General features: G+C 39.8%; 2 protein-coding genes across 2 annotated transcripts; both read right to left on the bottom strand.

Annotated features, from left to right (window-relative positions):
• Positions 1-350: 350 nt before the first annotated feature.
• LOC124276489 (neuronal acetylcholine receptor subunit beta-3-like) lies at positions 351-1556 on the bottom strand. Its single transcript, XM_046712120.1, has one exon. The coding sequence runs from the start codon at positions 1554-1556 to the stop codon at positions 351-353; it is 1206 nt and encodes a 401-aa protein (XP_046568076.1).
• Positions 1557-9937: 8381 nt separating this feature from the next.
• On the bottom strand, positions 9938-11110 carry LOC124276488 (neuronal acetylcholine receptor subunit alpha-6-like). Its single transcript, XM_046712119.1, has 2 exons — positions 10961-11110; positions 9938-10492 (listed from the first exon to the last, which is right to left on the bottom strand). Exons 1-2 carry the CDS (start codon positions 11108-11110, stop codon positions 9938-9940), a joined length of 705 nt encoding a protein of 234 aa, XP_046568075.1.
• Positions 11111-18356: the final 7246 nt, after the last annotated feature.

Genomic DNA, 18356 nt, shown 5'->3' with positions numbered 1-18356 from the left:
TGGAAGTAATTTATTAACTGACTGCGTTTAATTGAGATGGGATTTCACTATTGCCTTCTTCCCCCCAATAGTTACGATATTAGAATGCATTTGCCACTGATGCCTCAAAACACATACAACACACGGCAACAATATACCTACTGACTAATTCTTCTTCTGTTTGATTGTTTATAAGTCACATAAGTAATGAATGTAAGAAGATGGTTCTTTTAGCCCACAGAGTTGATGTTCAGCCATGTCCGTGAATGATGTTCAACAGAAACATATCTTCTGATGTATCAAGCATTCCTCTTGGATTCTCTGTCTGTATGTGAAATAGGCAATGACAATCACTCAATGGCAGCCGTCCATCACGGAGTTACGGAAATGAAAAACATAACGTTAATGAGGAGTGTCAGTGTGAAGAACGTTCCAAATGCCACTCTGTTACACTTGGCGATAATCAAGTCCTTCATTTCCGACTTATTGTTTGCTTTACCTTTCACATCAGATTGGTTTGGAGCTATGTCTTCATTCTTAACCCATGGTTCACTTGTTCCAACTTTGCTATCTGACCTCCAAGCGACTGGCAGCCATCTTGGACAAGCTTTGCCCGTTTGAAAATAAGTGTGAAGTGCCAGCATGAAGATTGTGACGAGACATGTGAGTGTGCTGATCAACACAAGCAGGGTGAGGTAGACACTGAAGAAACACAGGTGGTCGGAGTTCGCTGGTAGGTAGGAGTTGATGAGGGTCAGGTACATGGCATAGGACAACAGGATGGAGACACACAATGACATCTTTTCACCACTCTCCTCGGGCAAACAGAATACGAAGGTGTTGAGAAAGGACAGGAACACGACAGGCAGGATGTTGTTAAGGATGTAGAAGGTGGTTCGTCTCTTCAGGACGAATGTAACTTCAATCCAGGGTTGAGTAAAACCGAGAGTCGTGAATTTCTGTAACACCATGGATGCACTGAGGAGGTTAAATCCTCCGTTTTCCCTATATGCATCCAGAACGACATTCGTGGATACTACCTCAAGATATTCTTTGGTTACTTGGGCATACAATATTTGTAAATTAAATGTACATGTCTGATGATCGAAAGGAAATCGTTGAATATTCACCTTACATCCTGTGTCAAACCTACCTAAGTAGGTATACGCAACTGTACCATCCTGTTGGACAAGCACGGTATCCGTTTTATCTTTCAGATACTTCAAGTTCGTCACAGAATCGATGTTCAGTACGGTTGGAGACCATACATCCGGCAAGGGCATAGTGACTGCAAAAGGAATACCATCTGTTGTGTTCCACACCAAACGCTGGTCCTTCCATTCCATTACAACCCATGCTTTAAAGCTGACAACTTCCTGCTTCTCATCCAGAGATAAAATTGAGTACAGCCCCATACCTACACTCACTGTCGTGTTGGAACCATCCAACACTGGGCGGATCTTGGGGTCGTAGTTTAAGGTGAGGTTGGCCAGGAAATCGTTTTCTTTGTTGGTAACAGAGCCCAGAGTCAGGCAACAGAGAGAGAGGAAAAGGAAAAGGGAACAACTTCGTAACATTTCCAAAACCTTGTCAGAGTGGCCAATGTTGAAGGATAAACAACACAACCCCAGTGAAACCAGTCACACGCGGAGACTTAAAATTTGAAATGATTCATAGCATGGCAAAAATGTTCGTATCCTGGAGAAACCTTTTACCTTATGAGAAGTGCTGTCGCCATTGGCAACTGAACAGCTTTGTCATTGTGATGTTACGCCTAATAGTTGTAAATCGATGTTTCGTTTTTGTATATGGTAGAAATGAATGAGAACATACCGTGAAATGTCCCTGAAATTGTATGAAATCGATCTCGTAAAGTTTTGAATATTGACTTGAGGGTATGTTTGTCATTTACAATAGTGTTAATGGAAGTTAGCAATGTCGTTGGGTAATTTAAGCTTTACAAAGCAATTTCCAGCAAGCATGTCTAATGGGGCGTATGCAAAAAGTATGAAAGTTAGCAGTGGAGTTGGGTAATCCCGAGAATTCAAGCTTCACAAAGCAGTTTCCAGTAATCATGTCTAACGGGTTGTATGAACAATGATGACGTACCTCAAGGGGAACAGAAACAGTATCACAAAGTTTTGAGTACTCATGTGATTTTAAGCTTTACAAAGCAGTAAACATGCCTCATGGAATGCATGAAAAAAGATATGCAGTTCCCCGAGTGGGAATGCGATGGCAAACACAATACATTTGTACATTGTCTTCAGTATCAGTATCACAGAGTTTTTATCACAAATTGTATACCCGTGAAGGTCCGGGTTAGAATATTGATCTTCAGTAACCCATGCTTGTCGTAATAGGCGACTAACGGGGTCGGGTGGTCAGGCTCACTGACTTGGTTGACACATGTCATCGGTTCCCAATTGCGCAGATCGATGTTCATGCTGTTGATCACTGGATTGTCTGGTCCAGACTCGATTATTTACAGACCGCCACCATATAGCTGGAATATTTCTGAGTGAGGCGTAAAACTAAACTCACTCACTCACTGATTGTGTAGAATGGTGATCTGGCATCAGGTATAAAGGTTTAAATGCACTGGCAGAAAATCATTGCTTGTTGTTGTCAGTGGGAGATGGGGCTATATATAGCTTCGTGTTAGCTTGAGTAGCACAGTTGTCGATGGGACCACTATTCCCTCTGTGAAGTTGCGATCCTTGGGCAAACCAGTAATCTGTGATTGGGGATTCGATTCCTGCTTCGTCGCGTGAATGTTTCTAGGTAAGTGCTGCTTGTTGATTTGACGGAAAATGGACACATCTGAGACTTGAATAATTTTTTCCTGCCATATTCAGTTGGTATAATTAGAATACTGTTAAAAGTGGCGTTAAATACAACGCACTCACTTCATATTGTGTCGTAAAACCTATTAGCATAAAATGTTTAAAACAATATATAAATAGATGTTGTGTTGGTGGTAGTGTTTTACATTTACCCCGGTGAAACGTTTTGAGGTTTATTGAAACTAATTTTCAGGTGTTACATAGTATTACATAACATTAAATAGTGATAACCATTCAACAGTTAGACGTAAATGTTTTGTATCCTAGCTGGGGACAGGCTATTAATCTACTAAAGGTACACCATCATTGCATTAGACAACAGGGGGCAGCCTAGGGTTGAAGCTTCCCTCATAACGCTGAAGACCCGCATTCGATTTCCCATTATGGGTAAATGTTTGAATCCCAATTTCTGGTATCACACGCTGGGATATTGGTGGAAGTGACGTAAAACTATACTCATTTATGTTTAGTGATTCACTAAATGTGGTTCAGCCACATGTCGACACATACATGGGTATTTGGTAATATACTGGACACAAATAGTTCGGGATATATGTAAATTTTGAAATTATGAATAATGATCTATTTATTCATTGACACATTGATGAAACATCAATCATAAAAATACCAATATCCCTAACTTATTTTGTCCAGTATATATTTGCTCTATGGGCGTGTTTCGTCTACACGTGTCAGATTTAGTTTTTTTGTTATCTCCAAGCCTTTTGGGCTTCTGGCTCACTGTTGGGATAGTAGGATCTCCCCCTTCCCCTGTTATATCATACTAGGGATTATAGTAACCAGCTTGTATGTCCGTCCGTCCGTCCGCCTGTCTAGACGAGTTATCAGGCGGCAGGTAGCACCGTCCGCTTGTATGTCCGTCCGTCCGCCTGTCTGTCCAGACTCCCCGATCATATCACTCAAGATAATAGGAGGCTGTGGGGCTAGCCTTGTGGTTAAAGCGTTCGCCCGTCACGTCGAAGGCACGGGTTTGATTCCCCACATGGGTACAATGTGTGAAGCCCGTTTCTGGACACTGCTAAATGTTGCTAAAAGCGACATAAAACATAACTTTTTGGAGAGGCAATTAGAAGTTGAGCAGTAAGGAAGGATAACAATATATTGGTGAACAAATTCTTTATTACAGTGAGAGCGACGTTTCTCTGGAGGTTCTTACACACTTATCAAGCAAGAAATGAACAGAATAATGTTCATGAATTACTATTTATTGTCACATGGGCAATATTTCAGCCATATCGTGACGAGAATAATAAAAACTTTAAAAACCTGTTGACGATAAACAGTACAAATACTAGCGTATCACAGATAATGTAAAACTAGCATGTAATTATAAAACAATATTATTGAAGAGAACAATACAACATAACACCGCGCTATAGATCGGCAGCAACTGAAGGTAGATCACCATACTAGGGTCCATTACTACCTGCATGCACCCTAGCTGGAGTTACATCATACCTTCGTGTGTTGGCGATCGTTTAGTAAACTCGCCATACATTAAAAGAACAAATATGCTGCTATTAAAATTCAGAGAATGAAGAATTCTTTGAATGGAGTGGGACTAATGTACCCTCTCTGGGGACAATTATTTTACGTTACTTCATCCCCTTTGCGAGTGAGTGAGTGAGTGAGTGAGTTTAGTTTTACGCCGCACTCAGCAATATTCCAGCTATATGGCGGCGGTCTGCAAATAATCAAGTCTGGACCAGAGAATCCAGTGATCAACAGCATGAGCATCGATCTGCGCAATTGGGAACCGATGACCCTTTGAAGGTACAGCCACTTACAAATATAGAATTTGTTTTAGTCAGGATATGGCTGAAATATTGCCGATGTGACTTTAAATCTTAACTCACTCACTACAACCACTAACAATCATAGTTCAATCATTCTACTAATTTAAAATCACTGACTAATTACAATACATTTCAAAATTCATCATTTAATTCAATTTCTTTTAAAAACTCAATGATTAAATCAGGACATGCATTAAAAGATCCTTTAGGGATGAAACTGTGAAATATCTCTTGTAATGGAAAAGCCAATACAGTCTAGCAGGGCATGTTTGACCGTGAATCTTTCATCACAAGGGATACAGCGAGTGAGTGAGTTAAGCAGTATGTCAGCCATACCGTGACTAAAACAAGTTTTAAATTCACCATATATACATGTAAATTATGAAAAGCCTGTCAACAAAGGACAGTAAAACAACTAGAGTATCACAGTTATGAATATAAACTAGTGTGTAAATCTAAAATAGTTTACCTACAGAAGACGATACAATATGAAAACAGTTGAAGGTAGATCACGTTACTAGGCACCATGGGGACTTACAGTACATTTCCTTCCTTCATGGGCCCAAGATGGATTTATACCAGTCTTTCAGCTGTTTGCAAGTTTAGACAGTGTAGCCATAAATTAAAATAACACAAATTCTACGATTAAAACTCTGGTATGATACATTGAAGGTTGTGGTTCGTAATTTTACGATACTTTAACCCCTTTTGAGTGAGTGAGTGAGTGAGTGAGTTAATATTTATCGTCACCTCGGCAATATTTCAGCCATATCGTGACGAGAACAATTAATAAGTGTATTATAGATCTACATTGAATGCTGTGGTTCGTAATTTTAAAATACTTTAACCCCTTTTGAGGATACAGCCACTAACAATCGCAGTTGCGAATGTATACTGCCATTTATGAATTAACAAAACACATTGTTCTAAATTTATCTAATAATTTCCTATAAATAATATTAAATGATAATTTACATTATAAAAAATCCTTAATTGTTTTGACATTGGAATATTTATCCCTTATGATGGTAAAATCAATACAGTCAAGCAGGACATGCTTGACCGTGGTTCTCTCATCACAAGGTGTACAAAACGGAGGATTCTCGCCTTTCAATAAATATTCGTGAGTATATCTAGTATGGCCAATGCGACATCGTCGCATAATGACCTCCTCAAATCTGGACTGACAACCCAATGAGTGAGTGAGTTAATAATTAACGTCACATCGGCAATATCTCAGCCATATCGTGACGAAAACAATTTATACAATAAAAAGTGAAAATACTTTGAAGATTAAAACCTGTCGACGATGGACAGTAAAAATACTAGAGAATCACAGCTATGAATATAAAACTAGCGAGCAAAGCTAAAACATTCCAATTAAAGAAGACAATACAGTATAAAAGACGGGCTATAGATCGCCAACAACTGAAGGTAGATCACCATACTAGGGACCATAGAGACTTACAGTGCCTTTGCTACTTGCATGGACCCTAGCTGGATTTACACCATCCCCTCAGCCACCGGCGACCGTAGGAAAATTTAGCCGAAGATTGAAATAATAAAACACTACGTTTAAAAAATTTGGTATGTTTAAATTTTACTTTGAAAGTTTTGGGTCTTACGTACCCTCTCAGGAGGACAATAATTTTACGCTACTTCAACACCCTGTGAGGTTACAGCCACTAACAATCTAAGTTGATCATCTGAACTACCAATTATAAAACTTCAGCTATTTACAAAACATATATCAAAATTTATTTAACAAATCTCTTTTAAAAAATCATTGATTAAATGATAATTAACTGTATTAAAAAAGGTCCTTTACTGTTTTGATATTGAAATATTTATCCCTTATGATGGAGAATTCAACACAGTCAGTCAGGATATGCTTGACAGTGACTCTCTCATCACAAGGGATACAAAACGGAGGATCCTCGCCTTTCAATAGATATACATGAGTATATCTTGTGTGGCCAATACGACATCGTCGCATGATGACCTCTTCAAATCTGGACTGACAACCCAAGTAAGTGTAACCAATATAAGGTTCTATTTCATGTCATTTATTTATACCTACTTGGGTGTCCCACTTCTTCTGCATTAGATAACGGATATAAGATCTGATGATAGCTTTATAATCAGAGTATGGAAAATGAAGTGGTGTCACAGATTTGTTGAGTGCTGCCTTGTATTCCCTTGTGGCTGGGTAACCAACACAAGACGATGTCGTATTGGCCAGTTGCAAGATCATTATATAATTCAATAATTTCTATTAAAAGTGGATGTTTACAAGATAAGTTTTTAATAGCCAGAAGGCAAAAAAGAGGGTAAAAATACATTATATATTGTTTATGTATAGTGTGTCTTTGAATATATTTAAAAGCCGTTAATATGCCATTGGCTTCTGCTGTAAAAATAGAGCTGTTATCCAGTATTCTAGAAGATATTGTTCTGGATTCAATGACAGTGGCACAAGCAACAGCGCCACCATCCTTGGATCCATCTGCAAATAAGGATTTGTATGTGTTATATTTATTCTTTAATTGATTAAATTCTCGTTTATATTGTAATTCATTAGTTTCTGATTTTTTAAATGTGCTTAATGTTAGGTCGACTTGAGGCCTAACCAATTGCCAAGGAGGCGAAGAAAACGGGAAGGAGATATATTTTCCAGCTCAATAGCGACAGCAGAAATATATGTTTTCTGTTGTTGTACAGTACCTCATAAAGTGGATTAAAAACACAGTTAAATGCAGGATTTGACTCGTTAGTAATCGTTAAGTAATTGATCTCCATGTTTAAGATCTTTACCGTTAATTCTCTGTGCCTTGTTCCATTCCTTGGTACGCCCGCTTTAGCATTTACGATTTTGAATTTGTTTAAGTTATGCACCATAGGATTGCGACGGAAATAATTTTCTGCCTTTTTCCTTGCCTTCCTAGCTTGTTTGCACTCATCGTTGAACCATGGTTTTCGAATGTGGAATTGTAGAGAACTTTGGTATACACTCGTCAGCTATGGTATTCAGTTCATCAGAAAAAAACCATTTGATAGCATCAGGAACATCAATCAAAAGTTCAGGTTTACGTTCGGCCGCACACACTGTTTCATATAAAGGGCTTGTTAGATTCTTTGAAAAGGCTTCCTTTCTAAAATTTCCATCGTGGTTGATGGAGGAACATCAGAGTGAGTGGCAGGTTTTAGTACTTCACTTCCACAGAGGTCCATTTAAATTCATTCATTTGACAAATCAAGAGCTGAATATGTTCCTGTGCCAAGATGTAAATATGTATTTGTACGATCATTATTTATACATTGTTATTTGAAATCAAAATAAAATCCTCCAGAATTTTACCTTTTGCGTTTATGGTGAGTGAGTTAAAATTTAAAGTCACATTGGCAATATTTCAGCCATATCGTGACTAAAACTAGTTCTAAATTCAAAATACATACATATAATATATAAAACCCTGTCAACGAAGGACAGTAAAATTCTTCTCTTTTTTTGGCGTTTGTGGTCGCACCCCTTGCCTTTCTAGCGGGCGACAAGCTATTTGCCCTGTTTTGGAGTTTTTTGGTCACATCCATGTCCTCTAACGATCGACATTTATTAAAAAGCTGGATTTTGTTTGTAGAACCTTTTGCGGATCTGCCACTTTGACGTTTTGTTTGAAGACTCACTTCTTGATTTCATCTTGTGTTTTGCGATTTCTTTCACATAGTTTGAGAATCAGATTTTGATATTGACTGAGATTTCGCCTACGATAAAGCTCTGGAAGTACTTCTGCAGTCTGAGTGGATGTTTCAGGTGACAAAATCTGAGGGGAATCAGGTTTGATCCATCTCAAGTTGGTTTGACAGCTTGAAGGTGTTTTAGCTACTGTGGTTGTATCAGACGGTGTTTTAGATACGGAAGCATGTTTCCGTTAGTTCAGATTTTGGACTAGTTTTTTTCCCTCCGCAAAACTAATGTTTAGCTTAAATTTTATTTTGTCGATTTCCACTGGCTGTTTCCAAATGGGACATTCTTTTGAGAAAGACGAGTGACTTCCTTCGCAGCTGGGGCATATTTTTACATTGTTGTTACAGTCATCCGTTTCGTTTTTTCTACACGGTTTGGTAATCCATAGTTAGTATTAATGGTTCATCATCCGAGCTCCCCACCCGCCACGGAGTATCATAAGGACAGTGCTAATAACAAGTGGATCTTCGACTTGCAGCACCAGGGATACCCGTATGATATACTCCAGCAAAAAAATAAAAAAATAGTTATGCTACCAGATTGGCCCGTGATCCACCGCCTTCTGAGCCTAGGACTCTAGGCAAATTACAGGATATAAAGTGTACATTTCAAATTTCAAGTACAATATTTCTCGGCCAAGATTTTTGACAAAATCTTTAGGTAGTTTAACAATTTCAGCAACAAAATAATGCTGAGGGCTCGGCACGATTAATTATGCTACCAGATTGGCCCACGAGCCACTGCCTTCTGAGCCTAGGACTCTAGGCAAATTACAGGATATAAAGTGTACATTTCAAATTTCAAGTACAATATTTCTCGGCCAAGATTTTTGACAAAATATTTAGGTAGTTTAACAATTTCAGCAACAAAATAATGCTGAGGGCTCGGCATGATTAATTATGCTACCAGATTGGCCCATGAGCCACTGCCTTCTGAGCCTAGGACTCTAGGCAAATTACAGGATATAAAGTGTACATTTCAAATTTCAAGTACAATATTTCTCGGCTAAGATTTTTGACAAAATATTGAGGTAGTTTAACAATTTCAGCAACAAAATAATGCTGAGGGCTTGGCATGACCAGCCGATTGATAGAACCGGGCCCATTCTATCACCCGTCTAGGTGAGGCAAGGGTACAGAATAAGGATATAGAGGCCTAGATACAAGTGTGAGGTGGCGTTTGCACAGTACAATCGGAATTCGGATTGCAATAGAAATCTTTAACACTAAATTCATTAGATCAGTTTGACATGCACAGTCTACAGACACCCCAATGACAGCAAAGCCTCATACAACACATGACACATACTGGCTAATCAAATGTATTCTTCCGTGACTGTCTATAAGTCACATAAGTAATGAATGTAAAAGGATGGTTCTTTTTATCCACAGTTCATACTCAGCCATGTCAGTGAATGATGTTCAACAAAAACATATCTTCTGATGTCTCAAGCTTTCCTCTTCGAGTCTCTATCTGTATGTGAAATAGGCAATGGCAATCACTCACTGACAGCCGTCCATCATGGGGATACGGAAATGAAAAATATAACGTTAATGAGGATTGTCAGTGAAGAACGTTCCAAATGCCACTCTGTTACACTTGGCGATAATCAAGTCCTTCATTTCCGACTTATTGTTTGCCTTACCGTTTACATCAGATTGGTTTGGAACTATGTCTTCCTTTTTAACCCATGGTTCACTTGTTCCAACTTTGCTATCTGACCTCCAAGCGACTGGCAGCCATCTTGGACAAGCTTTGCCCGTTTGAAAATAAGTGTGAAGTGCCAGCATGAAGATTGTGACGAGACATGTGAGTGTGCTGATCAACACAAGCAGGGTGAGGTAGACACTGAAGAAACACAGGTGGTCGGAGTTCGCTGGTAGGTAGGAGTTGATGAGGGTCAGGAACATGGCATAGGACAACAGGATGGAGACACACAATGACATCTTCTCACCACTCTCCTCGGGCAAACAGAATACGAAGGTGTTGAGAAAGGACAGGAACACGACAGGCAGAATGTTGTTGAGGATGTAGAAAGTGGTTCGTCTCTTCAGGACGAAGGTAACTTCAATCCAGGGTTGAGTAACACCGAGAGTCATGAATTCCTGTAACACCATGGATGCACTGAGAAGGTTAAATTCTCCGTTTTGCCTGTATACATCCAGAATGACATTCGTGGATGCTACCTCAAGATATTCCTTGGTTACTTGGGTATACAACATTTGTAAATGAAATGTACATGCTTGATGATCGAAAGGAAACCGTTGAATATTCACCTTACATCCTGTGTCAAACCTGCCTGTGTACGAATACACAACTGTACCATCCGCAGAGACAAACACAGTATCCCTTTCATCTTTCAGATACTTCAAGTTCGTCACAGAATCAATATTCAGTACGGTTGGAGACCATACATCCGGCAAGGGCATAGTGACTGCAAAAGGAATACCATCTGTCATGTTCCACACCAAACGATGGTCCTTCCACACCATTACAATCCATGCTTTAAAGCTGAGCACTTCCTGTTTCTCATCCAGAGATAAAAGTGAGTACAACCCCGTACTAATACTCACTGTCGTGTTGGAACCATCCAACACTGGGCGGATCTTGGGGTCGTAGTTTAAGGTGAGGTTGGCCAGGAAATCTTTCTCTTTGAAGGAATTAGAGCCCAGGGTGAGGTGACAGAGCAAAAGGAGAAGGCAACAACGGAGTAATTCAAACATTTCGTAAACGTTTTCAGCGTGGCTCCTTCTCAAGGACAAACAACACAGCTCCAGTGAAACCAGCCACACGTGGAGACATAGTATTTGAAATGATTCATAGCATGGCAAAAATGTTCGTGTCCAGGAGAAACCTTTTAGACATTATCGGAAGGGCACTCGCCATCGGCAACTGAACAGCTTTGTCTATTTAATGTCTTACCCTACTCTATTGCTAATTGCCGGATATCGATGTTTTGTCCTTTATATGTTAGACATGAATAAGAACGAACCGTGAAATGTCCCTGGAATTGTATGAATCCCATCTTTCAACGCTTTGAATGATGACTTGAGGGTATGTTTGCCATTTACTATAGTGGTAATGAAAGTTAGCAATGGCGTTGTGTACCCCTGAGAATTTAAGCTTAAGATAGCAATTTCCGGTAATCATGTCTAATGGGTGGTATGAAAAATGATGACGTACCTCAAGTGGAACAGTATCGCTGACTGACTGACTGAATTTGGTTTTACGCCGCTTTTAGCAATATTCCAGCAAACATCACGGCGGGGAACACCAGAAATGGGCTTCACACATTGTACCCATGTGGGGATTGGAACCCGGGTCTTCGGCGTTCAGTGGCCGATGAGTTTATATATTTCTTCTTGTTAGCTTGAGTAGCAAGTTGTCGATGGCACCTCTATTCCTTCTGTGAAGTTGCGATCTTTGAGCAAACCAGTAATCTGCGACTGGGGTTTAGAATCCCGCTTCGTCGCTTGTATGGTTCTTGGTATGTGATAAGTAGTACACGGGTGCTTGTTGGTCTGACGGAAAATGGACATATCTGAGACCTGATGTTTTCCTCCCATATTCCGTTGATAAGCCGTTGTATAATTAGAATACTGTTCAAAGTGGCGTTAAATATAACCTGCTTACTACATTGTTTTGTAAAACATATCAGTGAGTGAGTGAGTGAGTGAGTTAATACTTGACGTCACATCGGTAATATAAAAACCTGATAGCACTATTTGGACAATACAATATAAAAACAGGCTATAGATCGCCAACAACTGAAGGTAGATCACCATACCAGGGACCATGGGGACTTACATAACATTTTGCTACCTGCATGGACCCCAGTTGGATTTACACCATCCCTTCAGCCGCTGGCGATTGTAGGACAAGTTTAGCCAACAGTTTAACATAAAAAGCTGGTAAGTTTAAATTTAACATTGAAAGTTTTTGGATACGTAATCCTCTGGGGAGAACAATAATTTTACGATACTTCAACCCCCTTTGAGGATACAGCCACTAACAATCTCAGTTGCTAATTTATTCTACCATATTTAAAATGTTTTACATACACAATACATTTTAATTGTTAAATAATCAGACATCGAAGGACTGTAAAATAACTAGACTATCACAGATGGTGTCTAACCGGAGATCTGGAAGGTCATGGCAGAACGTTGATGTTGTTGTTTTCTCGGAAGGCTGTGGTGATGAGTACTGTATGAGGACGAGCATTGTCCTGCTGGAAAACAGCGTTCACGTTGGCCATGGTGGCTTTGTGTTAGCTTGAGTAGCACTGTTGTCGCTGGCACCTCTATTCCCTCTGTGAAGTAGCGATCCTTGGGCAAACCAGTAATCTGCGACTGGGGTTAGAATCCCGCTTCGTCGCTTGTATGGTTCTTGGTATGTGATAAGTAGTACACGGGTGCTTGTTGGTCTGACGGAAAATGAACACATCTGAGACCTGATGTTTACCTCCCATATTCCGTTGATAAGCCGTTGTATAATTAGAATAATGTTCGAAGTGGCGTTAAATACAACCTGCTTACTACATTGTTTTGTAAAACATATCAGTGAGTGAGTGAGTGAGTTAACCCTTAACGTCACATCGGCAATATTTCAGCTATATCGTGACGAGAACATATTTGACACTGAAATTGAATATATGTATATTATAAAAACCTGTCGAGGAAGGACAGTAAAACAACTAGAATATCACAATTACAACTAAAACCAGTGTGGAAAGTTAAAACTGATAGCACTATTTTGACAATACAATATAAAAACAGGCTATAGACCGCCAACAACTGAAGGTAGATCACCATACCAGGGACCATGGGGACTTACAGTACCTTTGCTACCTGCATAGACCCTAGTTGGATTTACACCATCCCTTCAGCCGCTGGCGATTGTAGGACAAGTCTAGCCAACAGTTTAAAAAATAACAAAACTACTGCGTTTAAAAAGCTGGTAAGTTTGAATTTAACATTGAAAGTTTTTGGACTTACGTATCCTCTCAGGAGAACAATAATTTTACGATACTTCAACCCCCTTTGAGGATACAGCCTCTAACAATCTCAGTTGCTAATTTATTCTACCATATTTAAAATGTCATTTATCTATTTACAAAACATATTATTCAAAATTTTTCTAATAATTCTATTTCCGTTAAAAAATCCTTTATTTGATGATGATTAACACAATTAAGAAAGATCCTAAATTGTTTTGACATTAAAATATTTATCCCTTTTGGTGGAAAAAGATATCAGTATGAAATGTTTAAAAAAATATATAAATAGATGTTGTGTTGGTGGTAGTGTTTTACATTTACCCCGGTGAAACATTTTCAGGTTTATAAAAACTTAATTTCAGGTGTTACATTGTATTACATAAAAATAAATAGTGATATAGATTTAACAGTTAGATGTAAGTGTTTTGTACCCCTGCTGGGGACAGGGTGTGAATCTGCTAAGGTACATCACGATTGCGTTAGGCAGCAGGGGATGGTTGATTCTTCCTTCGTCACGCTGAATACCCGCATTCGATTTCCCATATGGATAAACGTTTGAATCCCATTTCTGGTATCACACGCTGGGATATTGCTGGGAGTAACGTTAAACTATACTCATTTATGTTTAGTGATTCAATTGCTCTGCACCTGTCATGTGGTTCAGCCACATGTCGACACAAACAAGGCCATTTGGTAATATTTTTGCTTAATGGGCGTGTTTACACGTGGATTATAGTAATCAGCTTGTATATCCGCCCGTCCGCCTATCTGTCCAGAATCCCGGATCATATCACTCAAGATAATAGAAGACAGCCTTGTGGGGATAGCCTTGTGGTTAAGGCGTTCGCTCATCACGTCGAAGGCCCGGGTTTGATTCCCCACATGGGTACACTGTGTGAAGCCCATTTCTGGACATTGCTGAAATATTGCTAAAAGCGGCATACAATTGAACATTTGAAGAGGCATTTAGAAGTTGAACAGTAAGGAAGGATAACAATATATTGGTGAACAAGCTCTTTATTACAGTGAGAACGACGTTTCTCTGTAGGTTCTTACACAGTTATCAAGCAATTGATGAAAATATACAGATGTGTGTGTGTGTGTGTGTGTGTGTGTGTGTGTGTGTGTGTGCGTGCGTAAAGTAACGCTAAGCCAGATTTTCATTGGATGTTTCAAAGACATTTACTACATGAACTAAAAGTGTGAGAACTTTAAAATTTTGTACAGATAAACAACAGCCACCGAGGCTTTAGTAACAGCCATCGAATGTCCAACGTCACATTTGACGTCACGTACAGTTAGTAACGTGTGTTACCCCTTGAGAGTCAATTACTGCCTGGCACGTCCTGCCCATAGAAGCAATCAGATTGTGGATGTCAGCCTGTGGAATTGTAGCCCACTCAGCCGTCAAAGCGGCAGCCAGTTGTTGTAGTGTCTGAGGTCGTGGTTGTCGCCGTCGCACACGTCTATCCAATTCATCCAAAAGATGCTCAATTGGGTTTAAATCCGGGGATCTGGAGTGAGTTAAAATTTAACGTCACCTCGGCAAAATTTCAGCCATATAGCGACGAGAAATGTTTTACATACACAATACATTTTGATTGTTGAATAATCAGACATCGAAGGACTGTAAAATAACTAGACTATCACAGGTGATGTCTAACCGGAGATCTAGAGGCCATGGCAGAACGTTGATGTTGTTGTTTGCTCGGAAGGCTGTGGTGATGAGTACTGTATGAGGACGAGCATTGTCCTGCTGGAAAACAGCGTTCACGTTGGCCATGGTGGGGACGACGCGCGGACGCAAGATCTCATCAACATAGCGCTTTGCTGTCATGTTCCCCCTGGTCTGCACAAGTCTGTCCTGGCGTTGTGAGAGATAGCTGCCCACATCATGACACGTCTTCACCAAATCTGTCCACTTTCTGTATGCAATATGCTGCGAAGCGTTCACCTATTCCGCAGTAGACACGGGTCCTTCCATCCTGTCTGCAGAGCATGAATCGGGATTCATCGCTGAACCATACGTGTCTCCGTCATCCTTGAGGTCATACCCTGTGCGCTCGACACTATTGCAGTCGTAGCTGGCGATGCTGCCTGGACAAAATCAGGCCTCTAGCAGGACGTCTTGGTCGCAACCCTGCTTCTCGTAGACGGTTCCAGACAGTCTGGTCCGAGATCCTGCGCAGTCCCGGTACTGAGGATGCAGTGGAGGCAGCAATTGTCGTCCTTTGGCGTAGGTGGCCCAACCGGATGTAGCTGTCTTGGGTAGGAGTGATGACATGTGGTCTAGCGGATCTGGGAAGGTCACGTGTTGATCCCTGCTGTTGGTAGCGGTTCCATGGCATCGATATGGTGCTAGTGGAGACCTCGTTACCTCTGACCCGGACTCGCCTGCTTGCAATCGTCCGGTGTTATTGTTCCTCTGAGCATCGTTCAGTCTTGGTATTGTGAAATTTGTGCTGAGAGTTTTAACCGAAGTGAAGCAAAATCAAAAATCCTGCACTTTTATAATGCTTGTTGTGCCTTTTGCACGTGCATGCAATGCCTTTACGTAAGTGGCTCAAAACTACAGCAGTTGCGTTTTTGCGATTTTTCACTGTTACCCATCTGTGTACAAAGTCATCGATTTCCAAACGATTCTTGCGATTAGAATCCTTTTTTAAGTTCCACAGCACAACATATTCAGCGTTCATAACACTTAGGTTCCACATATGTAAACTTATAAGGAACTTTTTCATATCTATCTATCTATCTATCTATCTATCTATCTATCTATCTATCTATCTATCTATCTATCTATCTATCTATCTAACTATCTATCTATCTATCTATCTGTCTGTCTCTATATATATATATATATATATATATATATGTGTGTGTGTGTGTGTGTGTGTGAATAGGGGATGGGACTGCAATAGCATGCGATAGCAGTGTTAAACACTAAATTCATTAGATCAGTTTGACACACAACATTCACACACACCCCAATCACGGCAAAGCCTCACGGCACATACCAGGCGTGACTAAAACAAACCTACTGACTAATCAGAAGTATCCTTCTTTAATTGTCTATAAGTCACGTAAGTGATGAATGTAAAACTATGTTTTATAGCCCACACTGTTCATGGCTTGTTTGATTGGCATTTTAGAAGTTAATGAATAATAAGGAAGAGTATGATGCTTTAAGGATAACTGCTTCTTTATTATATACTATTCAAGAAAGGAAACGCATAACCCAGAAATCTGTTGCGAAAATGTTGTATTTTCAAACATGTATAACTCGTCCACAAATAGACTTAAGTACATGACTTTTTACTTCAGTTTAGAAGAAGGAAATGTCTATAGAACCAAGTGGATAACTTTAGGGATTTGAAATTTAAGTGTCCACATTGATGTTACAGTAGCCAGCCTTTATTGATTTTGGAGCTGTAGGACATGAAAATGAAAACAGATACGTATGTGATTACACAATGCCATTTTAGAAAGTGGTCAAATGCAACATATGTTATATTTGGGATTACACTTTCTTAGTAAAGTACATATTCAAGTACTTTTTGTGTTGAGTCCACCGCGCGGTGGCTGAGCGGGTTAGGCGGCTGACTTTGTGTGATGGCGATTTGGCGCCTGACTCTGTTTTTTGACTCAACCCCAAAAGTACTAGACTTGGTACTTTACTAAGAAAGTGTAAACCCAAATTTAACATATGTTGCAGATACGTATGAGTTTAAAGGGTTTCATTATTTCTACGAGTTGTGAATTGTTTAACATAAGTGATACCTTGATCCTTCATCTCTGACACAATATCGACTTCTGCCATGTCAGCTAACAAGTGATCATGGTCTCGCATTATTCCTTTACTTGAGTTTAATGTTCTGTGTGCTCAGACGGACACAGGAATGTTAACAAACGATTCAATTGCTGCCTTTTACTAAACTCAACAAGTAGAGCGCCTGAATGCAAGCGTTTAATGTTTTTATCTTCGCCTGCAATTCCTTGTATTCCCTTAGACACCGCAAAAGGTTCAATGGCGTCTGATCCAGTGTCACGGTCGCCATAAAGCTTTGCCAGTAGTCAATTGATTTGGCGGTTCTGTGTTCACTATCATCACAACCAATGTCAAGAGAACGTTTCGTTTTTTCGACAGGGTTTGGTAATCCATAGTTAGTATTTAATGGTTCATCATCCGAGCTCCCCACCCGCCACGGAGTATCATAAGGACAGTCCTAATAACAAGTGGATCTTCGACTTGCAGCACCAGGGATACCCGGGTGATATACTCCAGCAGAAAAATAAAAAATTAATTATGCTACCAGATTGGCCCATGATCCACCGCCTTCTGAGCCTAGGACTCTAGGCAAATTACAGGATATAAAGTGTACATTTCAAATTTCAAGTACAATATTTCTCGGCTAAGATTTTTGACAAAATATTGAGGTAGTTTAACATTTTCAGCAACAAAATAATGCTGAGGGCTTGGCATGACCAGCCGATTGATAGAACCGGGCCCATTCTATCACCCGTCTAGATGAGGCAAGGGTACCCAATAAGGATATAGAGACCTATATACAAGTGTGAGGTGGCGTTTGCACAGTACAATGGAGATTCGGACTGAAATAGAAATCTTTAACACTAAATTCATTAGATCAGTTTGACACACACAGTTCACAGACACCCCAATGACAGTAAAGCCTCATACAACACATGACACAAACATACCTACTGGCTAATTAAATGTATTCTTCTTTGACTGTCTCTAAGTCACATAAGTAATGAATGTAAAAGGATGGTTCTTTTAATCCACACAGTTCATACTCAGCCATGTCAGTGAATGATGTTCAACAGAAACATATCTTCTGATGTCTCAAGCTTTCCTCCTCGATTCTCTGTCTGTATGTGAAATAGCCAGTGACAGCCGTCCATCACGGGGATACCGAAATGAAAAACATAACGTTAATGAGGAGTGTCAG

The sequence above is a fragment of the Haliotis rubra genome, unplaced genomic scaffold, assembly GCF_003918875.1.
Source record: "Haliotis rubra isolate DU_JTF1 unplaced genomic scaffold, ASM391887v1 Scf21, whole genome shotgun sequence".
Lineage (NCBI taxonomy): Eukaryota > Metazoa > Mollusca > Gastropoda > Lepetellida > Haliotidae > Haliotis > Haliotis rubra.
This window is presented reverse-complemented; position numbering and strand designations above follow the sequence as displayed.

Coding starts and splice junctions, on each gene's coding strand:
- LOC124276489 (XM_046712120.1), bottom strand. CDS start 1,556: ATGTTACGAAGTTGTTCCCTTTTCCTTTTCCTCTCTCTCTGTTGCCTG.
- LOC124276488 (XM_046712119.1), bottom strand. CDS start 11,110: ATGTTTGAATTACTCCGTTGTTGCCTTCTCCTTTTGCTCTGTCACCTC. Junction 10,493..10,960: donor TGGATGGTTCCAACACGACA/GTGAGTATTAGT, acceptor ATGGTGTTACAG/GAATTCATGACTCTCGGTGT.